The 13,788-nt window shown below is 49.1% G+C and overlaps 1 protein-coding gene across 5 annotated transcripts in view; it reads left to right on the forward strand.

Moving 5' to 3' along the window:
- The window catches only part of CTIF (cap binding complex dependent translation initiation factor), a 309,605-nt gene that overhangs the window by 66,940 nt on the left and 228,877 nt on the right, over positions 1-13,788 (forward strand). For all 5 annotated transcript variants that reach the window (XM_063077260.1, XM_063077263.1, XM_063077262.1 and 2 more), the window contains one exon: positions 4,208-4,415. In XM_063077260.1, the coding sequence (XP_062933330.1) occupies positions 4,236-4,415 (180 nt within the window). In that variant the 5' untranslated portion in view covers positions 4,208-4,235. The remainder of the gene's footprint in view (positions 1-4,207; positions 4,416-13,788) is intronic.

The raw sequence follows: 13,788 nt of genomic DNA on the forward strand, positions 1-13,788 counted from the left end.
CAGCAGAGCAGACAAGTCTCATCTGGTTTGCAGGTCACTGAATTCATCCCTGGGGATTGGAGGAGGAGGTAATGCCTCTAATGCCTGGCTGTTCTTAAAAGGATTGGCTAAATTTACAGCTCCTAATGCCATTTGTCACTGGACAGGTGGGAAAGGATGCTGAGAGGGCTGGGACAGCTCCAGCTTATTGTCTCTGGTCTCCTGGTGCTCCCCATGTCAGCCTTTCCTTTTTCTCCAGACCTTTAACCCCCACAGGTGTCACTCTGAGCACCCTCAGGGTCAAAGCCACTAAAGGCCAGAGGGCAGAGACAGAGAGAAAGACATCCCAACCTGAGCTGTTGCAGGCTGCCCCCTGGTGTCAGCAGAAAGCCCTTTGCTGAGCGCTGGTTTTCTAAGGAAGCCACACAGCTCTGGGCTGAGAGCCCCAAGGGGGTTCCTGTGGGTCTGGGCAGGGGAGGACACCAGTGTAGGGAAGGTGCCTTTTCACCAGAGAACGTAGGTGTTTTTCGCTCGGGGCCTTAAAAATAGTCAGTCGGGCTCGCGGGGCTATAGTGACCAGCATAAAATGTGGTTGGCTGTGGCAGGAATGCCCCTGGTCGGCTGAGGCTAGGGTGAGTGCCCCCCAGCACCCGGCTGCAGCTCCAGGAGGAGGGTGTGGGCCTCTCCTTTTCCACAGGCAGCCATGGGTGTGGCCAAGCTCAGCTGCCCTAAGTGCTCTCTGGGAAGCACCAGTAAAGGAACCCCCTCACCCTCCAGCCCCCACTGCCAGCCGTCCTTCTGCAGCCTGGGCCCCTCTGCTCTCTCCATCAGCCTGTGCCCACTCAGGCTCTCCCCTCCTGCAGCCCTGAACTGTCCCCCTCTGGTGCCCTTTACTGCAAAGCGCAGCCTCAGCGCTTTTGCTGCTCCTGCTGCTTGGCTTTCTGTTCCTCCTCATCCATCACCTGGCGGGGATGGGGGCCTGCGGGGAGAGGGGGGAAGCCAGGGGGATGCCTGCAGGGCCGTGTTCCTGGATTCCGCCTCTGCTCTGCCAGGCTCTGCGTCCTGGATAGCCGCAGTCAGAGGGGCTCTCGTCCTCTTCCGTCCTTTCTCCTCTCTTTTTCCTTCCTTGTCTGGCCCCATGCTCTTTCACTTTCACTGATCACTAAAACATAAGCTCCTCCTGCTGGTTCTCTCAGCTTAGCCAGCAGCCCAGCTGTTTGGGGATCTTCCATCTGGAGCTTACTGTGAAGGAGAAACTGAGCCAGGTGGAGACCCCCAAAGCTCTAGCAGGAAGGCAGCAAAACTTGCTCTTCAGGACAGCATCCTTTTCCCTGTGTCTCCACCAGCCTGAGAAAATTCTACCCTGTTCCTCCTCTTTCTTCTTGCCTTAAAAATATGGTGGAACTTCTAGGTATATGCCCCAATGAATTGAACACAGGGACTCAGATATTTGTACACGCATGTTCATAGCAGCATTATTCACAATAGCCAAAGGTGGAAACACCCCAATGGGCCTTGATGGATGAATGGATAAACAAAATATGGTAAATACATATAATGAATTACTGTAACACAGTGTCTTATTCAGCCATAAAAGGGCATGGAATTCTGACCCATGTTATAGCATGGATGAACCTCAAAAGCATTATGCTAAGTGAAATAAGCCAAGCACAGAAGGACAAGCACTGTATGATTCCACTTACTTGAAGTTTGCAGAATAGATCATTCATAGAGGCAGGAGGCAGAACAACAGTGACCAGGGGCTGGAGCGTGGGGACAAAGGGGAGTTAGTTTTTAATGGGCACAGTGTTTCTGTTTGGGTTGATGAAAAAGTTCTGGAAATAGATGTGATGATGGTTCATGACATTGTGAATGTACTTAAAGCCACTGAGTTGTACCCTTAAAATGGTTAAAATGGAAAGTTCTGTTATGTGTATTTTGCCACAATAAAGACAATGGGGCATAAGGGCCTCACTGAATGTCCAGCTTGGAGCAGCGGACGTGGACAGGCAGTATCTGTTTCTCCCTGCTGCTGCTGCTTCTCTTGCAGAAGAGGTAAAGCTTGGGGGCTTTTCTGCTTTGAATGCTCCCTGACTGCCCTGAAGGAGGGCCTTTTAGCTCCCTGGCTGGGACTGATTCTGGAATGCAGAAGTGATTATCCACCTGGCTCCCCCTAGGAAAAGAGTTTCTGGAAGTTTCCCAGGAACTAGAATCCCTGGGGCTGAGGGAGAGGGCAAGGAGGGAAAGGTGAGCGCAGGGTGCTGTGGATCTGGGCACCACTGTGCATGGCTAGGACTCGATCTGCCCAGACCCACTGAGGGACCACATGGAATTGCCATTTGAGAGACCAAGTGGGTATTTTTCATGATCAAGGGCTGTCCTGTGGGTTGTTAGCTCCTCACACATGCAGATTGCGGGGGCCAGGGGTGGGTGGGCTCCTGCAGGCATCTCACAGCATGTGTCAGAGGAGCCCTGGGCAGGAGGTACTTGGGGCAGCTGGGTGAGGCACCGTGGCTGCACTGTGTGAATCTGATTGGGCAGCAGTGACTGGAGTAGGAGGACCACTGAGAGGACATGAGGACACAAGAGCCGTCTCAGACAAGTGGCTCATGGGGGGAGTCCTCTTCTTCCTTCTGGGCACCAAAATGCTGCAGGGTTGGGAGGGGTTTCAATGCCTGCCCCTTTCCTCTGTGAGTCAGTGTGCATTTGGATGATTCTGGGTCCAGCCTTCTTCATAGAACTCTGGTGTGTCCTTGTGAGTCTCACACATCCTGGGAGAGCCCAGCAGAGCAGACCAGAGGCTACTGCTCAGGTAGAGCCTGACACTCGATCCTCCTGGAAACAGCTCCATGTTGAGCTCCTGCAAAACCAGGTCCTCTGACTATACCTGCCAAGAGTGCCAGGAAACCCTTGATAAGATTTGAAGTCTTCAAGGAATAATAGGCATGGCCTTAAGTGCTGACTTTTCCTGCACACAGCTCCTTTTCAGCCCTCTCTGGATATGCACCTTATCATTCCAATTCAGCCGAGGCCACCTGCCCAGGTCTGGGCACTGAGCCTGCACGGGACCCAGCCTTCTGGAGCCTGCACCCAGCTGGGGAGTAAGGTGTGCATACACACAGCACTGGAATTCACTTCTTATTGGAAGGAAAGTGTGCAATCAGAGAACTGGGAGATGTCCCAAGGGCCTGAGCCCCTGCCAAGAGGTGGGATGGAGAAGAGGCTGTAGGGGGTAGGCAGAGTCATGGCAACCTCGACCTCTGCTGGGTGAACTTAGGCAAGTTACTTAACCTCTCTGAACCTTTGTTTTCTCTTCTAAGTAGTATAATTATACCAATTTCATAGGGTTGTTGTGTGGGTGAAGGGCCCCTGTAGGGCTGGGTTGACCCAGTCTGGCCAGGAGGGTCCACAGTTCTGTCAGTGGTCTTTAACTGGTATCCCAGGAACAGATGGACACGTCTGCCAGGCTGCTCCAGAGAGAGGGCCAGGGGGCTAATGGGGGTCACGCTCCTATGGAGGGTGACCAGGTGACCTCTGGGACTAGGCCACCTGCATAGACAACCTGCTCCGCCTTCTCGTTCTGCCAGTAAGAGCCAGCCACCTTCCTACGACTGAGCGTACCATGTGTCCCGTAGCTGCACTGTAGCGAGGCTGTAAAGTTGTGCTTCTAACTTAATGCCCACTGGCTTCAGCTAATTTAGGAGACAGTCTGGTGACCAGAGAGAAAAACTTTTTAAGAGGAGGCATTTTCTTGGAAGACCCAGGCCTCTTAGAGGGAGTGTGTGTCTGGGGACCCCTTGTACAACCTAATTCTTAGGTCAGGGACGTAAAAGTCTGTGGTCTATTTTACTCTGCTTTGTGGTAGATTTTGCTAAATCCCAGCTGGGAGTTGGGGCTTGGGTGGTAGTCTGAGTTTATCTTCTGCTTTTCGCAGGTGTTGAGACCTAGGTATGCCCTAACCCTGACATTGCACAAGTTACTGTGCTGGCCAATTAGGCAAGCTACCTGCCTCTCTGGGCCTCAGTTTCCCTCCATGCATAGGGGCAATTACAGTATATTCTTTATGCTAAAGGCAAGCCAGTTCTCCACTGACTTCTCAGGGCTGTTGGGAGACCAAAATGCTGTGATGGATGAGAAATGCTTCCAGGAGTGGAGACCCTTTCCCAGTGGGGCATCATCCTCGCCTCCAACAGTGACTCACAGAGCTGTCTGTCCTCTTTCCCAACAGCCCCATCCCGGGCCCCTGAGCTGCAGGGATGGAAAACTCCTCGGCAGCATCGGCCTCCTCTGAGGCCGGGAGCAGCCGCTCCCAGGAAATCGAGGAGCTGGAGCGCTTCATCGACAGCTACGTGCTGGAGTACCAGGTGCAAGGGCTGCTGGCCGACAAGACTGAGGGCGACGGTGAGAGTGAAAAGACGCCGTCCCATGTCTCCCAGGTGAGCACTGGCCTGGGTAGGGGGAGGCTTGGCAAACTCAAAAGGGTTGATATGAGGGACCCTCATTCTAGGCAGTGTCTGGTCACCTGGCCCTTGACTGCCAAAGTGTAGACAGTCCCACCCAGCAGGGCACCCTCAATCCTTCTTTGGGATCCAGGTAGGAAGCACCCCCGGCTGTGCACACTCGGCCCTCTGACCTGCCACTACTCTGTCCTACCACAGCGGACAGCTGGGGCCCAGCCAGACTCACGAGTCTGAACACACATTTCCTGAGCACCTACTATGTGCTAGTCACTGTTCCCTATTTTTGACAAGCTTATGTTCTAGCAGAGAACTGGAGATTGCAGCTTATCCATAATGCAGACCATCCAAAGGGCTGTAACTTGTGAATATTTTCTCTGGTTTCAAATACATGCAGTTGTTGGCAGCTAGAGAAATGGGACTCTCAGGCTGCCCACTCAGGGCTCTGTGTGCCGGGCACACTCAGATGCAGGAGGCATTCTGACCAGAATCTCAGGTTGGTCCTGCCCCTCTTGGGTCAGTCTGTGGCAGCCCTGGCCTTGAATGAGAGATGGACTCAGCTGAAAGACTGCAGGCTGAGATTTGCCAGTCTTGAGTTCTCCCGAGTAAATGATGGACACTTTAAGGGCTAGGACCTATCACGTGTATCTTTGTCCAACACTGTAAGTCCTCACTAGATATTTGTTCAAGAGTTGGTTCCAGATCTGCTTCTATTTGCCTATGTGACCTTGGATAAACCCCTCGATATCTCTGAGGCTTAGTTTTCTTGTCTGGCAAACGGGAATTACCCTGCTGCTTCAGGGAAGGTGGGAGGTCAAAGACGATGGGAGGTACAAGAGCTACAGAGAAGCGGGGTGCTGCCTGCACAAGAAGAAACAAGGAGGGTCTCCTCTCCTATCCAGGGGCAGGGGCCCAGGTGTGGCTCTTGTACTTGTTCCACCTCAAGTCTGGGGCTCCTCTGACAAGTAGAGGGTGACTATTACGGTGCTCTGCTTTGCAGAAAAGCTGAGTGCAATCACCCGGCTCACTCTGTGTGGGGAGAAGATCCAGATCCTCCATCTGTTTAGAAAGTCAGAATGGACCTGTGGCTTTCTTGGAACTCAGACTAGGAGTCACCCTGGGAGATTCTGAACTGCAGTGGCCCCATGCCCTACCCTACTGGGGAGCAGGGGGACAGAAAACAACCCCAAGAGAGAAATAGAAATAGATGTGATGCTTGCTTTACAAGTATTTGTCCTTGAAGTTCTAAAATCACAAATAATGTAATTTTTACTTATTATTCAACCTACAAGGATGTATTGAACACTGATCCTGTGCCGGGCACTGTTCTAAGAGTCTGTATCCAGGAGTGACCAAAACTGACAGAAAGCTCTGCCTTCATGGACCTTGTATCCTAGTGGTGGGTGATCGTTACAAGGGAGAAAAATGATGCAATAAAATGGAACAGGGAGTGATGAGGAGCAGGAGAGGGTGGCAATTTTAAATAGGGCGGTCAGGGAAGATGTCGCTGAAGGAAAGGAAGGGTGAGCCAGGCAGGGTTCTGGGGAAGAGCCTCTAGGCAGAGGGATCAGCCCATGCACAGGGCCAATGATGGAAGAGTGGTCCAGGCCCAGCAAGGTGGCCAGGGGCTGCAGCAGGGTAAGAGTGGGGAGAGCGATGATGGGACTGTGCAGACAGGAGGGACAAGGGCTGGGGGTGCCCAGCACTTAGGAAGAAGAGATGTGAGGAAGAACCGGCCAAAGGGACCAGTGAGGCAGGGGGAACACCAGGCCAGAGTAGGGGGCTGGAAGCCCAGGGAAGAAGGATTTCAAGGAAGTGTGTTGGAGGGTGATGTCCTTGAATGCTGCTGCAGTCGTGGTAAGAGGGGACTGAGCATAGCTGAGAGAGCAATGGGACATCTGTCACGACAACCAGAGAAGTTTCAGTCGAGTGGTGGAGGCAGAAGTCTGGCTGGAATTGGCACAAGGAAGAGCAGAAGGAGACAGATTGGAGAGAGGGAGTGTGGTATGAGGAGTTTAGCTGTAAAGGGGAGAGAATGTGGTGGTATTTGGGAAGTGAGGTCAAGACAGGAGCATTACCACCATGTTTATGCATTGTTGAGGATGAGCCAGGGAGAGGGGGGGCAACTGGAGCTATGGCCTTATCCCAAACTCTGCAGCTCAGCCACAATGATGGGAGGGAACTTTGGGGTTTGCAGCTGTGCATCTGAAAATGACACCTGCAGAGTTGTGGGGTTTTCTCCAGCTCCTTTCAGCCACAAAGGTGCAGGTGCAGAGTTATAACCAGGATTGAGGTTTCTCCAGGGAGTGCAGTGGAGGGAGAGAGTGGTGAGGGACACGAGGGAGGCATGGTGATGATGGAGCCCGGACGCTGAGCCCAGCAAGGAGGGCGTGGGCACCCGAGGTGGTGGAGGATGCTGAAGGGTGGTAGGGTCAGTAGATTGGAGGTCCTGGTGGCAGAGGGAGTGAGCTGGGAACATAGGAGGCATGTCCAAGAGTGGGGTGCTGGAAATCAAGGGTGGGGAGAGTCCAGCGACCGGCACGGAAAGGGCTGGGTGTGAGTGTGCGAGTGCGGAGGGGAGAGGGCGAGGCCAGGAGCAGAGGGGGTCTTAGAACTGAGAGGCAGGGGTGGGAACCATCTGCATGGGTCTCAAAATCACCAAGAAGGGACAAAATGAGTTGGAGAAAGTGGCCATGATCCAGGAGAAAAGTGGTGCAGGAGTGCAGGGAGTGAGATGGGGAATGGGTGACCTGGTGGTCTGCAAATGACTGCAGGGAGGGTGGCGGGGGTCTTCTCTGATGGTGAGTTAATTTATTCACCTGATTTCATTTCTTGATTTAAAGTATCTTGATTGTACAGTTAGCAATATCGTGACCTGGAGTGGAAGGGGAAGTGGTTGGGATGGACTGGAAAATCTCCAAAGGAAATTGACCTCTTGGGCTGTCGAGGGCAGGAAGTGGAGGCACTGGAGTGAGCTGCCTCTTGCAGCCCCAGAAGCACCCTACAGCTGACTTCCCCAGGAGCAGGCCCGGGGAAGGGAGATGGACATGGGGTGTGCCCTGCCTGCCTGCCCCACTGTGTGGAATCTGGGGCCTTCAACAGGGCACCCTCGGAAAGTTCCTCCAGCTGAAATATGCTCTGCAGGAGGAGGGTCTAAAGAAGCCATGAAGCTTTGCCCCAGAGAACTGCTTTGCCGATGATAGAATTCCTGTGCCCAGAGCAGCCACTGGGGAGACAGTTTTGGAAGGAGGGGCCCTCCCAGCACCTCTGATGTGCCTCTGGTGACTGTTGAGCTCTCTTGGAAGGCAGAGTAGGTGCTGAAGGGCCCCCAAGCTGGGCCCTGCACATCTGGCTCCTGCTCCCAAGACTGGTCAGGCCTGACCAATGCGTGGGGGCCTACATCTGGGTGAGGCAAGATTCTGGAGGGGCTTTTAAACTGGCGTTTACTGAGAACACCGCACGTGCAACATTTGGAGTCATTCCTTAAACTTTCCACATGCTCTGAAGTTTCCTGGAAGAAAGCAGACACCTGGCAAGACTCCGGGCCCTGCCTGCATTCCACTAGAAGAGGAGAGATGACCCCTGCCTCCCCTCCCCCAACATCCACAAATGCACCTGGGACATGGACTCCACAGGAGGGACAGCTGTGGCCATCTCTAAGCAAGGCCAGGGTTAGGTGTGTCTATATAAGACACTTCTTTAAAAAAAAAAAAAAAAACCTCTATTGACACAGCTTTATGGGAAATATTTCTGCCAAAGCACTTCTGCTTGTTTCTATTTAATCTGATGACTATTTTAAATGGAAGCCAAAATAAAAAAACACTCAGAATGTCCCAGTCTGCCTGTCTGTGGTGGTGTTTTGATTTTTCTGGGAGAGGAAAATTGTTAAGAATCTTGGAAACCTTGAGAAAACTTGAGGGAGTGGAGGAGAATGATGCTCTTCGGTTGGTGAGGTCATTTTTTAGGAGCTGAGAAATGACAGTTGACACTCAGGAAGAAAATATCTCTGATGTTTGTACAGTTGTGTCCCCCCATACCTCCCCCAGCAACAGCTAGAAAGAAGGATGGGTCGATAGACAGATAGATCGACAGATAGAACTTCCTTTCTCTGAGGTGAGTAGCCAAGAGAACGTAGGTTTTAAGTTTCCCAACGCTTTCCAGATACCATATTTAAAATTGCACCCCTCCCCCACATTTCGGAAGCACCTGCTCTCCGGTGGATTCCAAGTCCCCAAAGTCAAATCCTGAAAGCTGTCCTCACTCTGTTCTTGAAGGGAAGGGGAATTATAGCCCTATTCTACAAGAGGGAAACTGAGGCACAGAGACAGGAAAATGGCCAAACCACTCTGCTCAGTGGTGTCTGAGCTGGGCCCCAGAGCCCCACCCTCACCTCACCCACTTCTGGCTTCCTGCTGGGTACAAGGTATGACTGATAAGGTGTTGGGTTGTTAATATTTATTTTTTTCCTATAGAATAAGAATTAGGATTTTGTAACAGTTCCTTTTCCATCACTTACTTCAGAATACCTGAAACTGGGCATTTAAAAAGAAAATTTATTTCTCACAGTTTTGGAGGCTGGGAAGTCTAGGGTCAAAAGGCACATCTGGTGAGGGCCTTCTTTTTGGTGGGGACTCTCTGCAGAGTTCTAGGGCAGTGTAGAGTGTCACATGGTGAGAAGTCAAAGAGTGTGTTGATGTGCTCACTTGCTCTCCTTATAAAACCACCAGTACCACGCCTGTGATAACCCACTCATCCATTAACCCATTAATTCATTAATCCATGAATGGATTAAGCCATTCATGAGAGCATAGCCCTCATGATCCCATCACCTCCCAAAGGCTCTGCCTTTCAACACTGCCACTCTGAGGCTCAACCTTCCACATGAGCTTTGGAGGGGACAAACATTCAGACCGTAGCAGACTCCAAACCTCATTGACCATTAAGCTAAGTTTGGCACTTCTGATGTCAGTGGGTGATCTGGTAGATCAGCAGAAAGCTTTAAAGCAGTGTTTGCATCTCTGGCTGAGCAAGGAATCACTCAGGGATCTTTGAAAAATATTGATGCTAAATAACTAGAAAAAAGGATCTTGACTATAATCACCACAAAGAAAAGATAAATGCACACAGGGGATGGGTATGCTATCTGCTCTAAGTGATTCATTGTACAGTGTATGCATACACTGAAACAACACACTATACCCCACAAATACGTAGAATTAAATTTTAAAAGAGAAGGAAAAGGAAAATATTGATGTACAGGCCCCACCTCCAGATTCAGTTGAATTGGGAGGGGCCTGGACACTGGCATCTTTTTAAGTCCCTGTGTGACACTGATGTCCTGTGGGATTGACAGTTACCGTAGGGGTGTGACTGCTTCCTCTCTCCACCCTCCACCCATGGCCAGCTGCTTCCTGCTCTAGTCTGTTGGAAGGATAGAACATAGTGATATTGTGAAGAGTGGATACATTTAATGAAGGCATAGTTTCCAATGCATTCTTGTTAACAGGTCAAATTAAGAGCCAGTGGGGGCGAAGACAGCTTCCTAGAGTCCTTTTCAATGCATAAGGCACTTGGAAGTCCTCGGTTTCATCTAAAATGCAAAGTGGAAGAGATGCAGCAATGGAAATATAGAGGACAGATGAGAGCTTTCAGACTGGCTCGATATCTCTAACATGTTTTTCCTTCTCTGTCTCTTCACGTTGCTCCTTCCATTCTGCCTTCCTTGTTCACCGTTCCTTCATCCACTTTTGATCTCATTTCTTCATTTCCTCCTGCCCTTAAATCCATTTTCACTGCCATCTTTGCTCACAGGAAGAAGTACTCAATGGTGGACCTCCCATGAGAGTCTTAACAGAAGAAGTGAGTTTACAGGAGGACTCTGGGGTGGTTGAGCATGGGGGACTCATTACGTATTTCCCCCTTATTTAAAAAAAAAATTTTTTTTTTAATTATACAAGTACTTTATGCATACATTCTCATGGCACACAGAATTCAAATATTAACAGTATAAGCTCCCTTAGCCACCACTTTATTCCACGGCCTGCCCCAACTTCCCATCAGATCTGTCAGTTAATTTCTTCACCTTTTTTAATGCATTTATTGACATATGTATGATTGTTAAAATATATTACTTCAAAATCATATATGATAGCCAGTGGATATGTAGTTCAATAACTCATATATTTCACCTAACTGTATGTCCTGGGGATTCTTCTGGGCTTGTACATCTGCTGTGTTCTGTTTAATGGCTGCACAGTAGTCCATAGTATGGGTTTATTTAACTGTTCGCTTAATGATAGGCATTCAGGTTATTTCTAAATTTTCGTGGGGACGTACACGATCCTTCAGTACATAGTTGATATGCCTCCTTCTGCAACAAATAGAAGTGTTTCTTTACATGGGTGCTGAGTAGAATTAATTTTGATAGCTGTTGCCAAATTGCTCTCCGAAACAGCAGTTCCATTTTTCATACCCATCAGTGTGATGCATTTTATTTTGCGTCATCCTGATTTCTAGTGAGATTGAGCACTTTTAAATCTGATGACCAGTCATTCTTTTTAATAGGTTAAAATTTTATTTTACTTTTAAAGTAACAATCGGAAAAAGAGACAATTGGAAAACAGAAAAAAAACTTTGCCATTTTATGACACGAACCAATATAATTTTTGTGTATCACTTTTTCTTTATATGCCTTTTACAAAGTTATACTTCTAGCATATATGTAAGTTTTAGCTCACTTGCTTGTTTACATGGTCTCCTAGACACTGTTTGGGGGTGGTTTTTACCATAAAGTGTAATTGTTTAAATCTGCTCTTTTTCTGCCAGGGACTGTTGGCTAAGCAGTAAAATATAATTCGAGCTAATGTTTATTCACTCAGGCTCTGAGTAGGCTCTGGGGGCAAGGTCATGAACAGAACCAGCCACGATCCCTGTCCTCGTAGTGCTTACTTTCCAGTGGGGAAAGACAGACAGTAGATGAAGAAGGAAATAGGAATTTAGAAGGTGATGTGTGCCTGAGGGGGGTGGGCAGGGGCGGGGAGCGCTGGGCTATGAGGAAGAAGGGGACTTTGGAGGGAAGATTTGAAGGAGTGTGAGTGAGGCCATTTGCGAAGGAGTGTTCCAGGCTGAGGGGATGGCAAGGGCCAAGCTCTCGTGTGGGGCAGGCCCACTTTGAGGAGCAGCAGTGAGGCCAGCCTGGCAGGAAGTGGGCACAAAGAGTGTGTTGGAAGATGAGCCGGAAGTCAGGGTCTCGCAGGCCTGGTGGGGACTCTGGTTCTCTCTAAGTGAGCCAGAGGGCTGGGGCAGAGGAGGGACACGGCAGGACTGGTGATATAGGATCGCTCTGGATGCTGTGTGGAGAACAGGCTCTGGTAAGGGGTTGGGGGTAGGGAGCGGGCAAGAAAGGAAGCAGGAGACCAGGAAGCCAGTTCATTGGTCCAGGCCAGAGGTGATGGTGACTTGAGGCAGTGTGGTCACTGTGGAGGTGATAAGAAGGCTCAGGGTCCAGACACCATGATTGACACTGAGAGTGTCAGCTTGAGCAAATGGAAGGATGGAATGTTCTAGAAATGGGATATGGAAGACCCTGGAAGAGTGGCTTTGGGGAAGTAAAGGTCAGATTTTGGACATATGGCTTAAGACAGTATTGTTGAATGTCTTAATGGAGATGTTGGTCCAGCAGCTAGATATGCAAACACAAAGTTCAGAAGAGGGGACTGAACTGAGACTTACATTTGTAAATAGTCAGCGTTTGGATGGTATCTAAGCCTAGTGAGTGATGAGATTTAGAGAAGAGGGTTGAAGATTGAGCCCTAGGTTAAGAAGTTGTAGAGATGAGGAGCTAACAAAGGAGAACGAAGTGTTTTTCACATGTTAACTCATTTACTCTTCATAACAACTCAGTGAAGAAGATGCTCTTCTTATCAGCGTTTTCCAACAGAGGGAATTGAAACACAGAGAGGTTGAAGAAGCTTCCCGAGGCCAGACAGCAAATACGTGACAAGACTGGGGTTTGAACCAGGTGGTCTGTCTCCTGATGCCGTACACTTAATGTCTCTGCTGTTAGTAGAGTCTGTTATTATTATAGGTATTATTTTTATTGTTGTTATTAATTTAGTCTTAGGGATAAAGTGCTTGCCCAAGAGCACTTACCCTAAGGTAAGTGCTTACCATAGGGTAAGTGGCAGAGCTGGGAAACGAACTCAGGATTCTCTGCTTTAAGAACTCAAGCTCCTAATCCCTATGCTAAGCCGCCCATACCACAGGAAAGCTGTTTGTTTGTTTTTAAAAGATAGAAGCAAAAGCCTTTCTCCATCTCCTGAATCTCATCCATGGGTAGCATCCTCTCCCTGTTACCCCAAGTCTTTTCTAGAGCATCACTGTGGATCACAGAAGTGCTACCAGCCTGTCTTAGGTCCTGCCACGCCTTCTTGTTCCTTTTCTCCTAATCGGTAAGCCCATGTGCCCTGGACAAAGGAAGAGGGCTGGCGGGATTCTGGCTGGGCTCTGTGAGGCACGAGGAAGCCACATGCCCCCTCAGCCTCAAGTCCGCCTTCGGGGAAATGAGGACATGGGCGAGAGCCCCCGCTGCCTTCTGAAGTGGGGCAGGTTTTAAACACATGGAATCCGCATCTCACCACATGTCCGTTCATTCAGACGCTTTTGGGAGAGGCCTGGCGTGTGGACTCTCAAAATACCCCCGGGTGGTTCTGATGCCCCCTTGGTTAAGAAGCCCTGGGTAAAATGACCTTTTAAATAATTTATCATTTTTGAAATAATTTTAAATATACACAAAATTATAAGAATAGTACAAGGAATTCCTGCATATCCTTCACTCAGAGTCTCCAATTTGTTAACATTTTAACACATATGTACCCACGTGCTCTCTCTCTCGAGATATGTTTTAATGATATATATGTGATTTATGGACAGACAGTATCTGTGAAACTTTTTTCTGAACCATTTGGGAGTAAGTTGCAGGCATGATACCCCTTTATCCCTCAATATTTTAGTGTGTGCTTCCTAAGAACACAGACATTCTCTTAACATAATCACAGTACAGGAAATAAGCATTGATACAATACTATTATTTAAGCTACACACCTTACATTTCACCAGTTTTCCCAATAATATTCTTGATAGCCAAAAAAAAAAAAAAATTCTGGCTGTGATCTTGGTCTAACCCAAGATCATATGTTGCATTTAGTATCAGTCATTTTTCCTGGCTGTTTGAATTAATGCCTATTTATGCCCTTGGCTCATTCTGCCACTTTTTGGCTGTGTGACCCTGGGTAAGTGACTTAAGCACACTGTGCCTTGGTCTCTGTATTTGCCAAGTGGGGAACATAAGCCT

Source organism: Cynocephalus volans, chromosome 13, assembly GCF_027409185.1.
Source record: "Cynocephalus volans isolate mCynVol1 chromosome 13, mCynVol1.pri, whole genome shotgun sequence".
NCBI lineage: Eukaryota > Metazoa > Chordata > Mammalia > Dermoptera > Cynocephalidae > Cynocephalus > Cynocephalus volans.